General features: G+C 39.6%; 1 protein-coding gene across 20 annotated transcripts in view; it reads right to left on the bottom strand.

Moving 5' to 3' along the window:
• dmd (dystrophin) overlaps positions 1-19,493 on the bottom strand; it is a 419,464-nt gene that overhangs the window by 69,789 nt on the left and 330,182 nt on the right. For 10 of the 20 annotated variants that reach the window (XM_044188364.1, XM_044188362.1, XM_044188354.1 and 7 more), the window contains 6 exons: positions 19,185-19,296; positions 16,804-17,072; positions 11,834-11,980; positions 7,238-7,300; positions 4,165-4,228; positions 1,508-1,571 (listed from right to left, as the gene is read on the bottom strand). In XM_044188364.1, coding sequence (XP_044044299.1) covers positions 1,508-1,571; positions 4,165-4,228; positions 7,238-7,300; positions 11,834-11,980; positions 16,804-17,072; positions 19,185-19,296 — 719 coding nt within the window. The remainder of the gene's footprint in view (positions 1-1,507; positions 1,572-4,164; positions 4,229-7,237; positions 7,301-11,833; positions 11,981-16,803; positions 17,073-19,184; positions 19,297-19,493) is intronic. The other 10 variants (XM_044188369.1, XM_044188361.1, XM_044188365.1 and 7 more) reach the window with 3 other exon arrangements.

The following is a 19,493-nucleotide window of genomic DNA, read 5'->3' as shown; positions in this document are numbered from 1 at the left end:
CCTAAATATCCTTTCCACATGGATATGTTAACAGATCTAACTCTGTGCAATGAGAACTTCTGTTATGAACTGGCGCTACATAAATAAAATTGAATTGAACAGATGAATGACATGACTTATTTGAAAAGTCAAAGAAAGAATAGCGGAACATAAAAGTACTACACAGTGAGTTTGGGTTATCTATGACTATGAAGCGATGGAAAGATGTACTGCGTTTGAGAAATGAGGTTGAAAAAGTACAGAATGTTTTGTATTTATGGCAATTTATATTTCTCTTGGAAATTTCTGTAACCACTAGGAGTAAATTCAGAAATCCATCCAGGAGATCCTGTAGAACATGTCACAAGTTGAAAAAATAGTCATCAAATGCCATTAAAATAGGTTGAAATCTAAAAACCTTTACTATTTTCTTTCCTGGCCGACATTCCACTTTTATAGTAACGTGTTTCAGAGTTTTATGAAATTATCTTTTTTATTCTGACTACAATGCAAGAAATCATGGATTGATTTATAATCATTAGCTAACAAGTTGGGTTTAATTACTCAACAGCACTTATACATCCAGACTGTGGAGGTCAGACAGAAGTGCTACATTTATGTATTTCTTTCCCCAAATTTTGTGTCATAACCAGTTTCAGACTAGTGTTTTGAGACTCAATAACTTCCACATTCACTTAGGCCAACTGCGATTAAGCCAAATATCAGTGCTTTCATAGTCAGTGTCACTGCACCCAGTTACACTTTTATAATCTAAAAAGCATACATACAGTCAATCGAGTCACATGACTTGATTGACTGTATGTAAGGAAACAGAACAGCAATCTCTGACACCACCCTGATGAAGGCAAGATAGCCAAAAGCATTTGGTGAATAAACCGTGGTGTACTGGAGAAGAGTTGTGAGATGTGTTTTGAATTTGATCACCACCACCATAATGTAGGCGTAGAAGTCCTTGTCTGAACGCACAGGCTCTAACAGATCTACAAGCACAGCATCTTAGACCCAGGAAATGTTTTAATGTTGAGTCCTAGATCACTATTTTTAAATGAACAGTTTCCACTGTGGTGGATTAATCCTGATTACTTACTGACATTAGTTTATCGAGGCAGCTGATGCTAGAAGTCGACTGACGTTGCCCTACTGAAGTTCAGGATCAAAAAACATTTCAAGACATTTCTGCACTTTCTAGACTTTTCAAGTGCAATATGATGTGATGCCAACACATTTTTCAAACAATTTCAAAAACTTTTGTCTTAGGTTGGATATTTACTTTAGTGCCAATGCAAAGCACACTTCGCTTTGTTAAAAGGTTATTACACTCAAATTACAAATTTGTGTTCCTTCCATTATATTTAACCAGACCATTAGCCAGTGTCGAGTATCTGTCAGCCTCAACTAGTACTAACTAAATTAACCTGTCAGGTCATTTGTGCGTAGGCTAGTGAAAGTTTTGTATAAATAGCAGTGAAGAGATCTGCTGGGCCACAGCTCAGAGGTCAGTACTTACTTTATGTAGTAGGGCACGTTGTTTGGGGAGATGCCCTGCTCGAAGGGGCTCTCTACAGATCCTGCTGAGACAGAGAAACAAGGGTCACAACAACTGTTTAAACTGTCTGCAGGCTATTAAACTTTCACACACACATTTTACTGCAGGATCAACATCCTGTAGGTCTAACAAAAGCATGCCCATCCACGAAATGTGTATGCAGCAGTTACCAAAACATCACATGTAATGAAAAGTTTTCTTCAAAGTAATATACATGATAATGAAAAACAGCAGAAAAACAAGAAATAGTGCTAATTATCTCACTTATTATGCCCACAAGAGTTGGCACACTAACCATTAAAGCAGACTGTGCTTTCTGGGAATTGTCAGCACAGTTGGAATGCATCTCTGACCAATCAGATGGCTTGGCTGAAACTACCCGCTGTATAAACATTATTGTGCCCCATGGGTAAAATTTGCTGCCGTTGAAAACAGAACGGGGGTGCACGGTGGCAGAGCGGCTACAGCTCCTGCCTCCCAATAAGGAGATCGTGGGTTCGTGGGTTCGATTCCCGGACCGGACCAACATCACACAATCTCTCTGGGTGGAGTCTGCATGTCCTCCCCGTGTTACCGTGGGTTCTCTCCGGGTTCTCCGGCTTCCTCCCACCGTCCAAAGACATGCATGTGTAGGTTAATTGATAACTCTAAATTGCCCGTATTGAATGAATGTGTGAGTGAATGGTTGTCTGTCCTTGTCTGTGTCTGTGTTCGCCCTGCGACGAGTTGGCCACTGTCCAGGGTGTGCCCTGCCTAAGGCCCGAAGTCACTGGGATAGGCTCCAGTCACCCGCGACCCCCTAACGGGGACCAAGCGGTAGAAAATGGATGGATGGATGGATGAAAACAGAACGATGTATCGTGGGACAACTGCCAGAAGACATGCGGTGTAAATCAACATAGCAGTAAGATATGAAAAACGTGTACATTTTCACTGTTCTCACATTATCATCCACACCATCATCATCATCATCACTGTCATTTTTATTATAACCCCATTACTGTCTATCTGTCCTGCTACATCTAATATAGGTCCATTATCAAACTGGATGGAACATTTATATATAAACAAATGTGAATCGGGTCTCATCCCCAAAGACTTCATTTTACCTACAAGGGATATTTCAATCTATGTTTTCTTATATCATGGTATTTTATGCACGTAGTTGCTGTTCTACCACCGTACAGAATACAAATACTTCAGATACAAATTAAGTGGTTAACACTTAATTTGTATCTGAAGTGTCAATTTCACTTTCTCTTTCTTTCTTTTCTTAGTTTTTTCTAACAAGCCCCCCTGTGGTTCTTCAATTTTAATCACTGCCATGAGCGTATGAGTGATGTTGTGATCTTTTGTTATCTGTGTCCTTTTAATTACTCTGCAGATGAGCTGTAATTAAACTAAAGAGAATTGATGAGAAAAAACAGCTAGCAGTTTGATGAGTGGCTCCAGGTGGACATCCTTAAATGACAAAAAACATCCTTATAGTCTTACACTTTTATACATCATTAATCTGCAATGTCTAATGTATTCCGAGAGTTACTTTGTATCCTTTGTCACTTTCCTTGTACAATTCCACTGTCCTACATTTTTACATGCAGTTGTAATATGTGGCTAGAGAAAATAATAGTGATAACAACACTAAGTGCAAGAGAATCAGTGGGAGTTGTTGCTTGTGGCTGCTTTGTATTCTTGTATTTTTACAATTATTACATAATTTGCCCTAGTATTATAGTAAAGTATGATAAGAAAAATGTAGGAAAAATACTGTGTTATAGAACAATATAACCCTGTTCAAATGCTCACAATAGAAAAACATACTTGGACAAGGAACACAATGGTTAGATTTATGATTTATTGTTTGTATTATTCAGGCATGCTAACGTTTGCGGCTTACATTAGAGCCTACAAACACATTGTTTTATCCATTCCTTACACTTTTGTTCTTATATTTTTGGTTTTAGAAAGGCTAAAGAAAAAGACGCGACCCAAACTCTTTATCGTCAGACTATCGCTTTTAATAGAGCCTCATCCACACTGAGCATGCTGAGAAATCCAAAGCTTATTGTTGCTAAACTATGGTTGGATGATCGCTGTTCGGAGGAGATCCTATAAATCTCTTTCATTCAATGCAACAATCAATGAGGGACTTCAATCTATATGCTTTCATCAATATGTCACTGTGATACGGATGAGAGCCTCAGCCACATAGGGTTAATTGCTGGGTCAAATTGGAATTCAGTTATAAAACAAAAAAAACAAGTTGCATAAACAGATCGATACACCACCATAGCTGCTCAACGAGCCGCCAAATGAGTGGCAGCCTTTATCTATTCAACCTCTCATCACTTATTCGGTGACCTGTTGACAGTCGAGCGCAGTGCCACTTTTCTCTTTCACTAACACGTCACTTATTGAGTGCCACTGAGTGAGATGCTGTCAGGAGGTGGGAGCCTCATTTTGTCTAAGACATTTTGTCTTATCTCTTTCTTACACACACACACACACACACACACACAACCTCTTGAGTATTTTGTCAATTGTCAAAAGTCTGATGTAAGCAGGTAGGTATGTGTGCACAGTATGTGTGCACATTTGTGTGTAAGTGTTTTACTCACCATGCAGCAGGCCAAAGTCCCTGTGAGCGTCTGTCAGCTGCTTCAGATGTTCTTTGATGGAGATCTGACAGAGAAAGATGGAAAACCTGAATTTAGATAGAATAGCATAGCATAACTAGATAGATAGCTAGATAGACCGACAGACAGACAGACAATTATTTTTTTGCCAAATTCACTGTGTTTTGTAACTACAGAAGTAGTGAGGTTGAAGTTTTCGGGCAGGCCAACTGTGTAACAGATAGAAAGGTTGTAATGCCTTCATTTTATGCTTTTTTTTAGCTTTTTACCTACAGAAATCATTGCAATAGCCAAAAGAAGAAATATAATCCTGGAATCAATAACGATAAGGCCATGAGAAAACGTTCAGCCCTAATGCTTCCTCAAAGTAATGAATAGCTTTATAATGTGATGATGGGAATACACTGGGGGGTGATTTATTGTGTGTGTTACTGTGAACCGTGGCACATTATATACTCTTGCACAGAAAGAGCAGTGAGTAGAAGTACAAGACTGGTCAGACGGAGGGAGAGGAGGGGGAGGGGAGGAGACACAAAGACAAGCATGGAAGAGATAATTGAATTTGTAGTGGAGGAATTAGAGAGGATGCAGTCTCCTGTGAGTCTCCTTCAGCTCTGAATGAGCTTTCTATCTAGATGGAGTAGAGATAATTGTGCCAAATCAGCACGACTCTGTAGGTACACACAGAGAGGCAGGTCTAACCCAGCAGGGTACGCACTTGTCTCCTGGCTCACAGATTCCCATCTAAACTGCAAACTCTTAGCTTGTCATTGATCCAAATCTAAACACCTGTTTTGTAGGCAGTTTTGTTTTGTTGATTTTACAAAATCAAAACCTTTATGTAAACTCAAGTATCACTGCATCACTGGCATAAAACTCCTGGACACTCTAGGAAGGATTACTCAGTTCAAAATACAAGATAGACTAAAAAAACAGAGGTCAAGAAAACAAAATTGCTTTTTTGTAGCATCAGAATACAGGGAAAGTGATCTTTGCACACCTATGTTCACACAGGTGGGAAGGAGAATAAGTGATGTCCAAATAATAAAAATTATGTTTCAATCAGGCACTTCATATAACAAATGACAACAAGCCTGCAAAACAGTACATATGAAAATACTCACAAAGAAAACTACACCTGGGTAGGGGCAGGGTAAGAGAAAAAATATATTTAAGACACTTTCAGATGAACTACCAACCACACTCCTAAAACTATTTAATGATGATTAACTCTGGGCGATGTCAATAAACCCCACACAAGAACAAAATATGATCAACAGACATCGAAAAACAATCATACAAGGGGTTAATTGACAACAATGTAAAGCATGAATAGCATAAATGTAAAAACTTCAAAAATTACACTGGAAAGCACACAATATACTGTATATAGATATATACAAAACATTAATTCTCATAATGACAATAAATATGTCTATATCCACAATACAAGAAAAAAACTTGTGAACGATACACACACACACATGCAGGCTTGTTGTCATTTGTCATATTAGACATTTGTAAGACTGTGTGTGGGAGTTGATTTTTGTTACTTGGACTCATAGTATCACCAGAAAGTGATGGCATTTGGCAGTTGAGGTGTCCTTGAGCAAGACACTGAACCCCATTTGTTCTTGATGGTTAGGCCAGCGCATGGTAGCTCGCTGCCATGAGTGTGTGAATGGGTGATTCAAACCGAAAACAGCCCTGCGTTAAAACAACCCAGGGGGATGCGTTGGTGGGGACATGTTGTTTAAGGTACCGGAGAGACATGAAATACGATCCAGGAAGTCCAGTTTGATTAACAGATTAATACATTTAAAGACTTATCAGACACCAAAACACTGCACAATGGTTTGTAATACTCAGCAACAAGATTTTACAACTCACAGCAGCAACTATTTTGCCTTATGTCTCGACAATTTTGAGGTACGCAGTAAAGATATAGCGTTCATGCCACAAAGTAATCCACCAGGAATGTGTGTTCACATGTATCTGATGTATTTGCCAAAACAGTGCCTTGCTGGATGACATTGCGTTGCAGCAAAAGTTGGGCCAAGTTCAATTTGCGTTGTTTTGCGTTGTTTTGCCAGAGCCCTCTGTGTTGGCACCCCCACTGTGCTGACTGACTGGCCTCATTCAAATGAATGAGAGGGCTGCCTTTTTTCATGCAGGGCTCAATTCGGTCTGAAAGTGGCCTAAGAGGCAAATTGTAAAGTGCTCTGGATGAAAGCGCTATATACAGTAAATGCAGTCCATTCCATAAAATATACATTGTCATTAATGTTGGTGTGACCTAATGTCGGCTATAATTCATGCAGTTTGAAGATAAAAACCAAGACATGCTATTTGTTAATACTCAAAATACTCAACAAATGCCCCAAATGACTTCTAAACTGTGGTTCAGTAAGACTGAACCAAGCCTTTGTTCATTATTTATTAGACAAACGGCAATATTGAGTAAACAAACTAAAAATCTTCTGCTTCCATTAAGCCTTTCTAATGTGATGTTTACTTCACATAAAAAGACAGCTTATGCTTGCAGGCATGATTTCAGTTTGGTACCAACACTTGCCAGCTAGCTGCACCCTGAACGTCCCTAGAGGATCCGCTGTATGACTATAATCACTGATGCTTCCTGACACAATGTTCAATGATCTAATGTTCCCAGGCAACACATGCAGCTCCGGCCGGCATGCAGAGCTTTGGCAGATGCTGATTAGCGACAGATTTTTGTTCCAGGAAGTAAAAAAGTGAATCATTGGAAGCTTAAAAGCATCTCAACTTTATTTGATAGTCTTGGAGCTGAGGGACTGCGATTGGTTATTATCCAGTCTGAGTGGACAGATTGGCTGATTAACCATCCAACCTTTCATCCACAACCCAAATAAGAAGGCCACTGATGACACATTGTCAGGGGTGTGTGTGTGTATGTGTGCATGATTCATGGTATGAGATGAGGAGCAGATGAAGATGAAGCCATGACAGTGATGACCAGTCCTTTTTTTTGGGCGGGGGGGCTTCGATGTGACATGAAACCAAATGATGAAATTACCTTTGAGTCCACCTCACCCAATCCATTTCTGCCTGAGTTGCTTTTCCCCGTATCCATGGTAACCTAATCAGAATTGTAAAAACGAGAGGAGTGGGATTGTTGAGGAGGAATTTGTCGCAATTACTCAGAGTGTCCCCGCGCCGACCAATCAGCTTCAACCTTTTAGACACTAAAGAACACTGTGAAACGACTAAAGTGAACTGAATGTGCAGGTACCACACAAACACACACACACACACACACGCACACAAATACAACAAATGCACAAAGACAAGCACTCACCTAAAATTTAAACCACATTAACTAAAGCAGAAAACATGATAGCACAAACACACATTGCACGCACGCACACACATGCACAGACACACACACAGATTTCTATCTACCACCCTGCCATTAAAAGTGATGCCAAAATTCCTGGGCAAACATTCCGCTCCCAATGAACCACCTGCAATGGAAACTGACTTTTCAAAAAATTGGCAGTTAAATCCTCTTTTCAGTCCAAATGAAACACTTAATTCTCTTCTTACCATTTTATATCAGCTCATGCATATCGGTGTAAACAGAAAGAATAATCCATTCCAAAGGGAAAATGAGACATGCATCACGTAGTCTCTTACCAAGACCTGTATTTATCAAACTGCTAAAAGTGAAAGACAAAAGTAAAAAAAAAGTAAAAAACACTTTTACTCCTACTTGCAAACTTAAAATTTAAGAGAGCTCGAGAAGTCTTTTAAGACCTGGTCACATGAGAAAGTGCCACAGCATTATTTTTTTTTTTCGACCCGTTTTGCGTCAAGTCCCTCCCTACTGTGCTGTGATTGGCTAGTACTCGTTACTTTGACGCGTCCTGATTAGTTAATTTACCACACTGAAACTAATACTTCTGAGGGGCATACGTTAAGATAATAAGCATAGCCTTTTCCCTAGATAACATAACAAATTTTATTTTAACTGAAATTGTCAACGTCAGTAGTGTCACTAGTGTTGCTAGTGGGACAGAAAAAACGGTGGAGCTAGCATCCAATCACAAATGGAAGCGTAATGAGCTAGCCAATCACAGCACAATAGGGCGGGACTTGGGTAGGAATAAATAACAACAAAAATATACAAAATAAATATAAAATAACGCAGTGCCACAGCAAAACAGGCTAGCCAGCTGGGAACAAGCTAGCGCTAATCAGTCACAACAGCTCTGAGATTCTTTCTATTTTCTCTGTACTGTGCTGTTTATGTCTCCCTGGCATTTTGTTCTCAGGACTGTACATCATTTCATTCAATTACAAGTTTTATTGAAGGGGGGGAAGTTCTGAGCAAACAAGCTTGATGACTGCTTACTAACTGTCAGTTGTCATATATAATGTTGTCATATATATGACTGTCATATATAAAATGATATATGTCTTTGCAGAATAACATAACCAAGTGAAATATAAAGACAGTTTAAAAGAATGAGCAATATGGCAGATTTAGGGTCAATCTTTGTGTCTGATTGACTTTTCCTGCTCTGAGCACACTTGAGAGCTGCTCTCAAGGATTACTATGTTTGATCAGAACTACTTCGCATTACCTGTTGTTTAAATACGGCGTACACTTTCAGATAGTGTCTTCTGCAAGACATTCATAGCGTTGCACTCATGAAAACATGAGAATTGACAGAAATAGTTGTGTGAAGATGAAAAAAGTGAGCTAGAGAGATAATTTCATACCTTGGCTCCCTTCTCACCTCCACACAGCTGACCAGTCACTGTGTGAAGTGGGTGGGATGTCGGCTCGCCCGTTTCGGAAAGTTACAGAAATGGTTGCGCACAAGCAGTTCTGACAGAGTATACTTACACCTTTAAACTTCACTTCAAGTAGGAGTAAGGAGCTTGATAAATGAGTCTTATGGTCACACTCAGCTTAAATATTTTTTTTATTCCTACATGTTTTATTTATAGCAGTATTAAGTGCAATTCCTAGAAGTTTGATAAATACAGGCACATTCAAGTTTTTGTTTCTTATATAACCATAAATCACATCTTTCTTTCTCCCTCTGTCTATCTACATCAACTACACTGATGTTCTCACCCTCACCACAAGACAAAGGTGTGTGTGTGTGTGTGTCTGTGTGTGTGTGTGTATGTATGTGTGTGCAAACATCTGGTCAGTTGCTAACTTCAGAGAGACCAGCCGTCTGGTCCCGTCACCATGGTGTCACCACGGCGCCCATCTCTGCCCGGGACTCCTCGGCATTAGTTGGTCTCTCTGGCAGCTGATTGGCTCGATCTGTCACCCCTGGTAACAATCACTGTCTGACTTCCAGCATGGCTGCCACTGGGTTTATTGAGACTGAGAGAGGCACACCCTGTGCTGCCTCTGATCACCAATACATGGGGTTTGTGTGTGTGTGTTCTTTTTGTCCTTACTACAGCCTTCCCATAAAGTAACATATACACTCTCATATGCTCACAGGTACACATAGACACACACTCTTTTGTGTGCAAGCAAAAAACAAAAGTGTAAGGTAACCTGAAAAGATTATGTTGGTTGGTTGTAAGGCATCATTATCAACACATTATAAAAACTCTATAATCACTCTAATTTGATAATTCTATTCTAATTATAAATACTTAATATACCAACTCAGAGTCTGAATAAATTTAAGTAAAGATCACAATTTACACTAGTTTAACAAATAAACATCAAAGTATCAATGAAAAGTATTAAATCTTATCATCACTTTTGCACCAAATGCTTTGATGCAATGGAATGTTTTCTAAACCCCAGTTGTCATTTTCACGCCCACTTTGTGTAAGTAGCAAATGTACTTGCGCCCATCTGTGTGCCCATGGGTATGTTGGTTTTAAAATTAGGTGTGGCGCATTGCTATCTTGAGGCAGTAGAAAGCGATTGCACCATTGACCAAAACAAACCCTGGTCTAAAGTCAATAGCGTAGTATTTTCCTGTTATTTAAAGGCCACATTTTTCAGATAGTAAGATGTGCACCCGCACATTGTGTGGGTTCACAATGCACGTACACTCAGGGGACACAGTTAATTGTTTGAAGTTGTGAATTCTTGTCTGGGACAAGGGTGTTTCCTGGCACAGGGCAAGTTTAGAAGTTAAAAAAATGAAAGCAGACCAAAACATTTTATACATAATATTTATTTCATATATATATATAAATCCTTTAAAAATATATTTTCACACCAAAAAAATTTAATTAGTGTGTTGAGTAGTTTTTTGGTAGGACATGATTTGTCCCAATTCTCAAGAATGAGTGATAACTAATATCACGTTAACCCTTTCCCTGACAACCGCCATGTCACTCATGCCAGCTATAGTTGACAGTACAGTCAGTAACGTAGCAGATTGAAAGGTAAGCATCAGAGCGTCTGTCTGCAGCTCAGCAGATGACAGTGCGGTGGTGGATTAACTCAGCTATGTGTGATTTCATGCTAACATTGTTATCTAGTTGGTGAGATGCAATGCTGGAAAGTAAATAAACGTCCCCATCTTTTATTCTCTGTGACAACGAGCTTATCGTACTCGTTAATGTTATATATTAACAGCAACATATTGCTAAAAATGACATGTTTTGATAAGCAAGAAAAAGCGTTTCTGATTGGAGTTCAGTCCATTGAAATAATGGTTCAGAATCGGAACAAAGCTGTAGCATGAATCTCATAGCTAACTTGATAGAGTAGAGAATACATGGTTTAGTAGAGAGCAGTGGTGGAAGGTAACTAAGTGCATTTACTTAAATACTGTACTTTAGTACAATTTAGAGGTACTTACTTTCTATGGCATTTTCTGCTACTTTATACTTCTACTCCACTACATTTCAGAGGGAAATATTGTACTTTTTACTCCACTGCATTTATTATTATTATTTCACAGCTATAGTTACTTTGTGCATATTTAGCTATTTATTTAATTTTTATTTATACTTTATTTTCTCACTCTTTCTAGAATTGGTTGACAGTGTATACGTTAAATTATTTAACATGTTAAAGAATATTTAACTTAAAGAATCTTAATAAAGTTATTTGTTTAAGAAAGCAGCCTTCTGACTACCTTTGCATAGTCATATCGGTGCACAATCCACAAAGAAAAGGTCTATTTTCATTCCAGCTAAAAAATTCACTATAGTGGTTGCCGTATCAGTAATCAGTGAATTTTTCCTCTCTAAAATCAGTATCGGTCTCAAAAATCCCATATCCATAACTGTAATCTCCTCACAGGAGTTGGACAAAAGACATTGCTCAGACATCAGACAGTTTGTTTTTTCACTATCATTAAATAAAGTGGAGATTATGCTGTGACAGCCTTACAATCACTAAACACCACATCTGGCTGAAGAGTCTTGACAGAGCAACAAAGTTGTGGAGACTTGTAGATGAAACATAATTTTATAATAACTGAGTGTATTTGTTTGAGGTGTGTACAGCCTTCAGTCCTGGCATGAGTTTATGTGCATCTTTGTTGACATAAATGTGTGTCTGAAGGCAGATATGTTCAGAATATGTGCATATCTGCAGAAGATTTCCAGTGTTTCCACACCTGAAGAAGTGTGTGTATATGTGTGTGCGTGTGTGTGCACGAGTGTGTACCTGGAGCAGCCTCCAGCGCGTGTTGAGATCTTCGATGCGTTCCAGGTTGCTAGGCGACAGCTGGATGTCGGGCAGGCCGAAAGTGGACGCCAACTGGTTCATGTGTGTAACATCATCTTTAATCGGAGCGATCTCTTCCTGGAACTCCTGCAACACACACATACAGGTTGTTTGTTATGCTGCATTGTTTACAGTGGTGAGAGGACAGATAACACCAATGAGTTCAATTCAATTTTATTTATTTAGTGCCAATTCATAACAGAAGATCTCATTGCACTTTTCCAATAGAGCAGGTCTAGACCGTACTCTTTATAATATTATTTACAGAGACCCAACAAATCCCACCATGAGCAAGCATTTGGCGACAGTGGCAAGAAAAAACTTCCTTTAAGAGGCAGAAACCTTGGACAGAACCAGACTCAATGGTGGGCGGCCATCCACCGCTGCCATGTTAGGTTTAGAGAGAGAGAGAGAGAGAGAGAGAGAGGTTTTGGGAAAGGTGGGGGTGGGAGAGAGGTTTTGGGAAAGGGGCGTGGGGGGGGGGGGAGAGGGAGGGACAATGCAAATACCACCTAGAATTTTTTAAATAGTAGAAATGTAATTGTAGTGTTAATATAAATAAATTAGTAATAATAGGAATGACAGCTATAGGAAAAATAATGTCAGTATTAGTAACAGAGCCAATAACAACTGTAGTAGCAGTTGTCGAGCAGGAACACGGGGGCAGCAGGCGGCCCACAACCACAGATCCAGTCTCTGCAGCTCCGAAAGCAGAAATACCTGCTGAAAGTGACAGAAGGAGGGAGGAGAGAAATGAGAAAGCACGGAACTACGGGAGAGAGAAGACGTTGAATTAGTAACATGCAGTAAGGGATAAAAATGCATACAGATGGAGAGGGAGAGAAGGAGAGAGGAAAGAAGTGCATCATGGGAAGTCTCCCAGCAGTCTAGGCCTATAGTCTAGTTTTTCAGCATCATTTTGATACAGGATGTGCCTGATTTTTGCAACGTTGCGTAGGTGAAAGAAGGCAGTCCTTGAGGTTTGTTTCATGTGGGAGTTAAAGGATAAATCCTAATCAAAGATAACTCAGAGGTTCCTTACGGTGGTGCTGGAGGCCAGGGCAATGCCATCTAGAATAACTATATCTTTAGATAATGTGTTTCGGAGGTGTTTGGGTGTACAATAACTTCAGTTTTGTCAGAGTTTAACATTAGAAAATTGCAGGTCATCCAGGTCTTTATGTCCTTAAGGCATGCTTGAAGTTTAGCTAACTGGTTAGTTTCATCTGGATTGAGCGATAGATATAATTGGGTATCATCCACATAACAATGAAAGTTTATGGAGTGTTTCCTAATAATATTGCCCAGAGGAAGCATATATGAGATGAATAGAATCAGTCCAAGCACAGAACCTTGTGGAACTCCGTGACTAACTTGGGTGTGCACGGAGGACTCACCGTTAACATGTACAAACTGAGATCGATCTGATAGATAGGATTTAAACCAGCTTAGTGTGGCTCCTTTAATGCCAATTACATGTTCCAGTCTCTGTAATAGGGTGTGATGATCAATGGTGTCAAACGCAGCACTAAGATCTTTGTCTGATGCAATTAAAAGGTCATTTGTAATTTTCACCAGTGCTGTCTCTGTGCTATGATGCACTCTAAATCCTGACTGAAAATCCTCAAATAAACTATAGTTATTTAGAAAGTCACACAACTGATTGGCGACTGCTTTCTCAAGGATCTTAGAGAGAAAAGGGAAGGTTAGATATACAGTAGGTCTATAGATGGCTGAAACCCCTGGATCAAGAGTGGGCTTTTTAAGAAGCGGTTTAATTACAGCTACTTTAAAGGATTGTGGTACATAGCCTGTTAATAAAGACAGATTGATCATATCCAGTAAAGAAGTGCTAACTAAGGGTAAAACGTCTTTAAGCAGCCTAGTTGGAATGGGGTCTAAGAGACAGGTTGATGGCTTAGATGAATTAATCTTCAAAGTTAGTTGAAGAAGGTCGATGGGAGTAAAGCAGTCAAAATATATATCAGGTATATCAGGTTTTACACTTGTTTCTAAGGTTCCTGTGTTTGAAGATAAGTCGGTACCGGTTGAAGGCAGGAAACTCATGAAGTCGTTACTACTGAGGGCTATAGGAATACATGGCTCAATAGAGCTATGACTCTCTGTCAGCCTGGCTACAGTGCTGAAAAGAAACCTGGGGTTGTTTTTATTTTCTTCTATTAATGATGAGCAGTAAGCTGCTCTGGCATTACGGAGGGCTTTCCTATATGTTTTGAGACTATCTTGACAGACTAAACGAGATTCTTCCAGGTTGTTGGAACGCCATTTTCTTTCAAGTTTTCGTGATGTTTGCTTTAATTTGCGGGTTTGGGGGTTATACCATGAAGCTAACCTTCTTTGTTTTACTATCTTCTTTTTTAGAGGAATGATAGAATTGAGTGTCATTCACAGTGAGCCTGCAGCACGATCAACTAGATGGTCAATTTGGGAGGGACTGCGATTTGGAGTCCTCTGTTATATTGAGACATAACATTGAATTAAATGCAGATGGGATTGCTTCCTTGAATCTAGCCACAGCAATATCAGATAGACATCTAGATTAAGAGTTTTTGCCTAATGGCGTGTAGTCCAGTAATAGGAGTTCAAAAGTTATTAAATAACGGTCAGATAAAGAAGGATTCTGTGGAAAGACTATTAAATGTTCAATTTCAATGCCATATACCAGAACAAGGTCAAGGGTGTGGTTAAAACAGTGAGTGGCTTCATGTACACTCTGACAAAAGCCAATCAAATAATAATCTAATAATGAAATAAATGCAGTATTAAGGCTATCATTTTCAGGGTCCACATGAATATTGAAATCACCTACAATAATTACTTTATCTGTTTTAAGGACTAAGCTTGATAAAAACTCTGACAATTCAGATAAAAATTAAGAGTAAGGACCAGGAGCATGGTACACTATAACAAATAGAATTGGCTGTCGGGTTTTCCAGGTTGGGTGTGAAAGACTAAGAACAAGGCTTTCGAATGAGTTATCAATGAGGAATATGAGTATTAATATGACTGGGCGGAGTGGATTCATTTATTTAACATATTCTTCATGACCCAACCAAGTCTATATAGAATCATTATCAATTTATTTTTTAGACCTTTGTAAATTTACTGCAAACAAATAAGACATTCAGAAGACTAGCAGCATTGTATTAAAATGTACACTGAGTTATCAGCTATGCTTGATGGCACAAAGAAGGTTTGTTTATGGCTCAAAATACAAAAAAAAGAGGGGCCTGTTCTTTCACATAAACTCAAGTTCTGACATGGTGGAGAGGGTTAAAGGAGAGGGTTTCTAAATCACTTCCAACATATTTATGTTCCTCAGGAAAGTTAAAGAGAAAACAAATACACACAGAATAATGCCAGAAATGTCATAGTTTTTGGGTTTTGTCCTGTTTCCTGTTTTATTTTGAAGTGTTCTCCTCTCCTCGTGTGTCTAGTTGTTTTACTTCCAGTCTTTGTTTGCTTTTCCCTCCAGTTTTGATTGTTTGCCCCTCCCTGATTAATTACACCTGTGTCTCATTGTCTCTCCTACCTAAGTGCATTTAGTCAGAGTTTTTCCTTTGTTCAGTGTCAGTTTGTCATTGTCATTTGCATGTGCATTTTCAGTTGTACATTGTATTTATGTTAAGCATCCCAGCCTTGTTCTGGTGTTTTTGTTCCTTGTTTTTCCTGGACCTTCCCTGTGGATTGGACTTTTGGACTTTTCTGCCTGCCTTTAGATTTGTTTGCCCATGCTGGACTGTTTTCCCGGTTTAAACCTTGCCCGCCTCATCATACCCGTAAACCCGCTGTACAATTTCTCTTGCCATTAAATCATTGAACTTCACCAGCTCTGCCTCTTGTCTGTGTTTGGGTCCTACTCCCTTGTGTTCCCTGTTTCCCTGCGTGACACTCATACGACAAGAAGTTTTGGTGAGCTTTAACTAACTTACTATTTACTTGACAATTGACTATACTTTTTTTTGCTTTTTAATTAATAATAATAATAATAATAATAATAATAATAATAATAATGATAATAATAATAATGATAATAAAGATTGAGATGTGATCGAGAGTGTTTTTGAAAAGAGTTTCAACCAAGCAGCAACCTCCATGGCTGAAAAAACTGAAGTTCATAGAATGGCCACTTGGGGGGCTGGCTCCAAAGAGTCAATCCACATAGAGCCCCAATGTTAAAATGCCCAACTTCACAGCAGAAATAAACATGTTTACAACCTGGTAAAAAAAACGGTTTTGGTCTTAGCTAAAAAAAGCTTTGGTTTTAGCTAATTTACCCATTCATGACAACAGGGGGGGGGGGGATTTTTATATAACTCACCTGTTTAAATTATACTAAGGCTTAAAGTTCATAATTAAGAAAGTGGCTGCTTTGTGTGACTGGTGGGTGCCATCTCAGACGGCTAGCCACTAAGGTGGTTCAGCAATCAGGCTTCCCTCTGCCACGCCACCTCCCAACCCCGGCCTGTATCCCACCATCATTCCTCTCTTATCAATAAACATTTTACCTTCACTACTCCCTGTCTGAGTCCAGCCTCCAGGTAAATAGTAACACTTTGGACAGAGTCATGGTAGCTGTTTCCCCACTACCTTCAGTCTGTGTGCTAAGCTACGCTAATCGGCTGGCTCAAGCATATTTAATGAACAGAGATGAGAATGGTATTCTTCTCATCTAAGTGAATAAGAATATTTCCCAAAATGTAAAAATTCCTATACTTGTAAAAAAAACATGCAATACCACCAAGATCAAGAGGAAATCACTAGTCTTCTCAACCATGATCTCACTTGCTTAGAGTAAATATACCAAGGGGTAAAAACTATTCTGACAATAATACAGTATATTGATAGTACATACAACTAAATTTAAAGAGCGTGTCACTCTGTCTGACCTTGACTCTGTCAATGTGCTCTGGCAGCGAGTCGATCAGCAGGTCACCAACAGGTTCCCACGCCTCCTTCACCATCTCGGCCTGCCTCAGCTGTCCGTCCAGCAGGTCCTCTGCCTCCTGGAGCTCCATCAGCCGATCCAGAGCCAGCTCCAGCCTCCTCTGCCAGTCAGCTGAATCGCCATTGAGCCGGTCCCACTTGGTCATTACGTCATCTGCCTCTTTGCGCAGGATTTGCCCCACGTTCTGGGCACGCTCCTCCGGGCTGATATCTGAGGGTTACGGAAAGAACAAGTCCTGAAAAAAAACATCTGGTAACAGTAAAAACAGCAAATATAACTGAACCCTGTGTGGCACACAATCCACAAATCTAAAAATTCTTCTTTCTCTACCCATATTACATCTAATATTTAAATGTCTGTGGGGGACAAAACAAAAGCACATTTGTAATTACGATTTAAAGCAAATCATAGCACCATGTCAGCTGTTACTCTGAGCTGTCCTGAATTATTTAATTAGAGGTTTAGACATGACATTTTGTCTCCATATCTTTAATCAAAAGCCTTTGATGCAGTTGATCAAAACTCCTCTGATGGCCTGGAAAGGGATGCCGGTAACTGGGAAGGGATGCCGGAAACTGGTTTAACAACTGGTTTTCAGACATCAACATGTAAAGGTAGTGACGGCAAAAATGAATTCCTGCTGGGATCCATTCTGTGCCCTGTGCTGGCTCACCCTCACAGCTCTCATCAGTGTTGTTTCAGCTGCAGCAGGCTAAAAAGCTCTGATAATCCATAACTGTCTTTGCATTTTCATTCAAAAGTTGCTGAACTCTGATTGGTGCATGGCAGTGAGTGACAACACCTATTTACAATTGAGCACCGCCCACTTCAAAATAGTGGGAAAAGCAAAAACACAAATACCAAAATCTCTCATGTGCAATAACCAAAACTGTTCTACCTTTGGCAGAAAATAATGTGTTCATGTCGAAGTCCATCACTCATAGCAAAAAGCAGTGAGAAAATAGGCTTTCAGGACCCTTGAATAAATATATTTCCACACATAATCGTTCCTCTACTAAGCCACTTGTGATTAATCTGTGTGTTCTAATAAAACTTAAGAATCTATTCATTTGAACTAAAACAGATTTGTGGGGATAAATGTGGATGAAATTAATAACTTTAATTCCACCTAAAATCTGTGTGGAAATGCATGTCCTAATAAGGACTGCTGCTACATGAATATCAGCACTCAAAAGAAGAACTCCTGCAGTCGTATTTTTGCTGTGTGACTGCTGTGTCTGACAGACATTTCTGGAAAACTTAAAGACATTTTCATTATCGTTTTAAAGCCCCTACAGCATCTTTTAGTCTCTTGTCATATATTTTGTTTGAAGTTCTGCTGTGATTGTCCGTTGAATGTCTTCACCTATGCACAGTTCTAACTTTGTTCAGCTGCAATTTAAGACGTGGCCATTTGAGTTTAAAAGCCTGTTACTTCTTTTAAAGCAACCAAAAGCACAAGACCAGCTCCTGAGAGACTGTCTCACTTATATGTCAAACCACTCAGGCTGTTTGTGGAGACACAGGGTCTCTTCTAGGAAAGCCAGCTGAATTTAAACCAAGCAAAATGTCATACACTCAAAAGCACTGTGTCAATTCTGCTTTTTAGATGTCCCCAACCGCTGCTGATTCGAAGGTCTAATCGCTGAGACAGAATGACTTTCTAAGAAGAAGTAAGTGCTCATTTCCCTCGGTGCGGCAGTGATTAGCAGCTGGAGTTCAACCTTTCTTTCTGAGTTCTCCGAGTGTGTTTGAGTTGGCATTTGAATGGGTTTAATGGGCCACAGTTAAAGTTCAGCTGTTTTCTAAGAGACTGTTTACTGGGCTGCTGCCATGGTGCAGAAGGTGCTGCAGTACAGTGTGTGTGTGCATAACCTACATGTTACCAGGCTGTTACTAGGGTCCACAATTCACTGTGTGAGTCAGAGACGAGAGGAAAAGGAGCTTTAGGCAGGAGACAAGTCTGTCACATTAATTTCATATTTTCCTTTTATGTAGGACTTCAAGTGTTGGGGCTGATCACGGTGCTGCTCTGGCAGAAAATGTCACTAATTTCTAAGTTATTTCCTATATTTACATTCCAGTTTCTACATTTAAATGGCAGGCACAAGGTGTGTTCAAATGTAAATGTATCTTTATTATAATAACCTAACCTAAATGCTTCTTACGACGGTTACATTCTTAATCCATCCAACATGAAAAACATCAAAGCAAGTCTGAAGTGCTGAAGGGGGACAATCTTAACTGTTGTAAGAAAAATGGAGGAGAGCCTATATGAAGAATTGTCTGAAATTAATCATTTTGGAAACGTGTCTGTGTTACCTCTCTGCTCAGGTGATGGTGTGTCTCGGGGCAGCTCAGACAGAAAGACCCCCACATCGTCCAGAGCCTTGGTCACAACTGGCTCTTTAGCTCTCAAGTCCCTCCTAAAGCCCTGTGAAAACACACACACACACACACACACACACACACAACTACCTTAATTGCACTTATCTCCGCACAGCAGACCACTCACTATGGGTCTGGACCTATAGTGAGTAGTCTTTGATCTGATCTTGCACAGTTCACAGTGCTCCTATTGTGCCTTGCACCACATCTGCTTAAATTGCTTATATTTTGTGTTACGGGGCC

The sequence above is a fragment of the Siniperca chuatsi genome, linkage group LG24 (assembly GCF_020085105.1).
Source record: "Siniperca chuatsi isolate FFG_IHB_CAS linkage group LG24, ASM2008510v1, whole genome shotgun sequence".
NCBI classification, from domain to species: domain Eukaryota; kingdom Metazoa; phylum Chordata; class Actinopteri; order Centrarchiformes; family Sinipercidae; genus Siniperca; species Siniperca chuatsi.
This window is presented reverse-complemented; position numbering and strand designations above follow the sequence as displayed.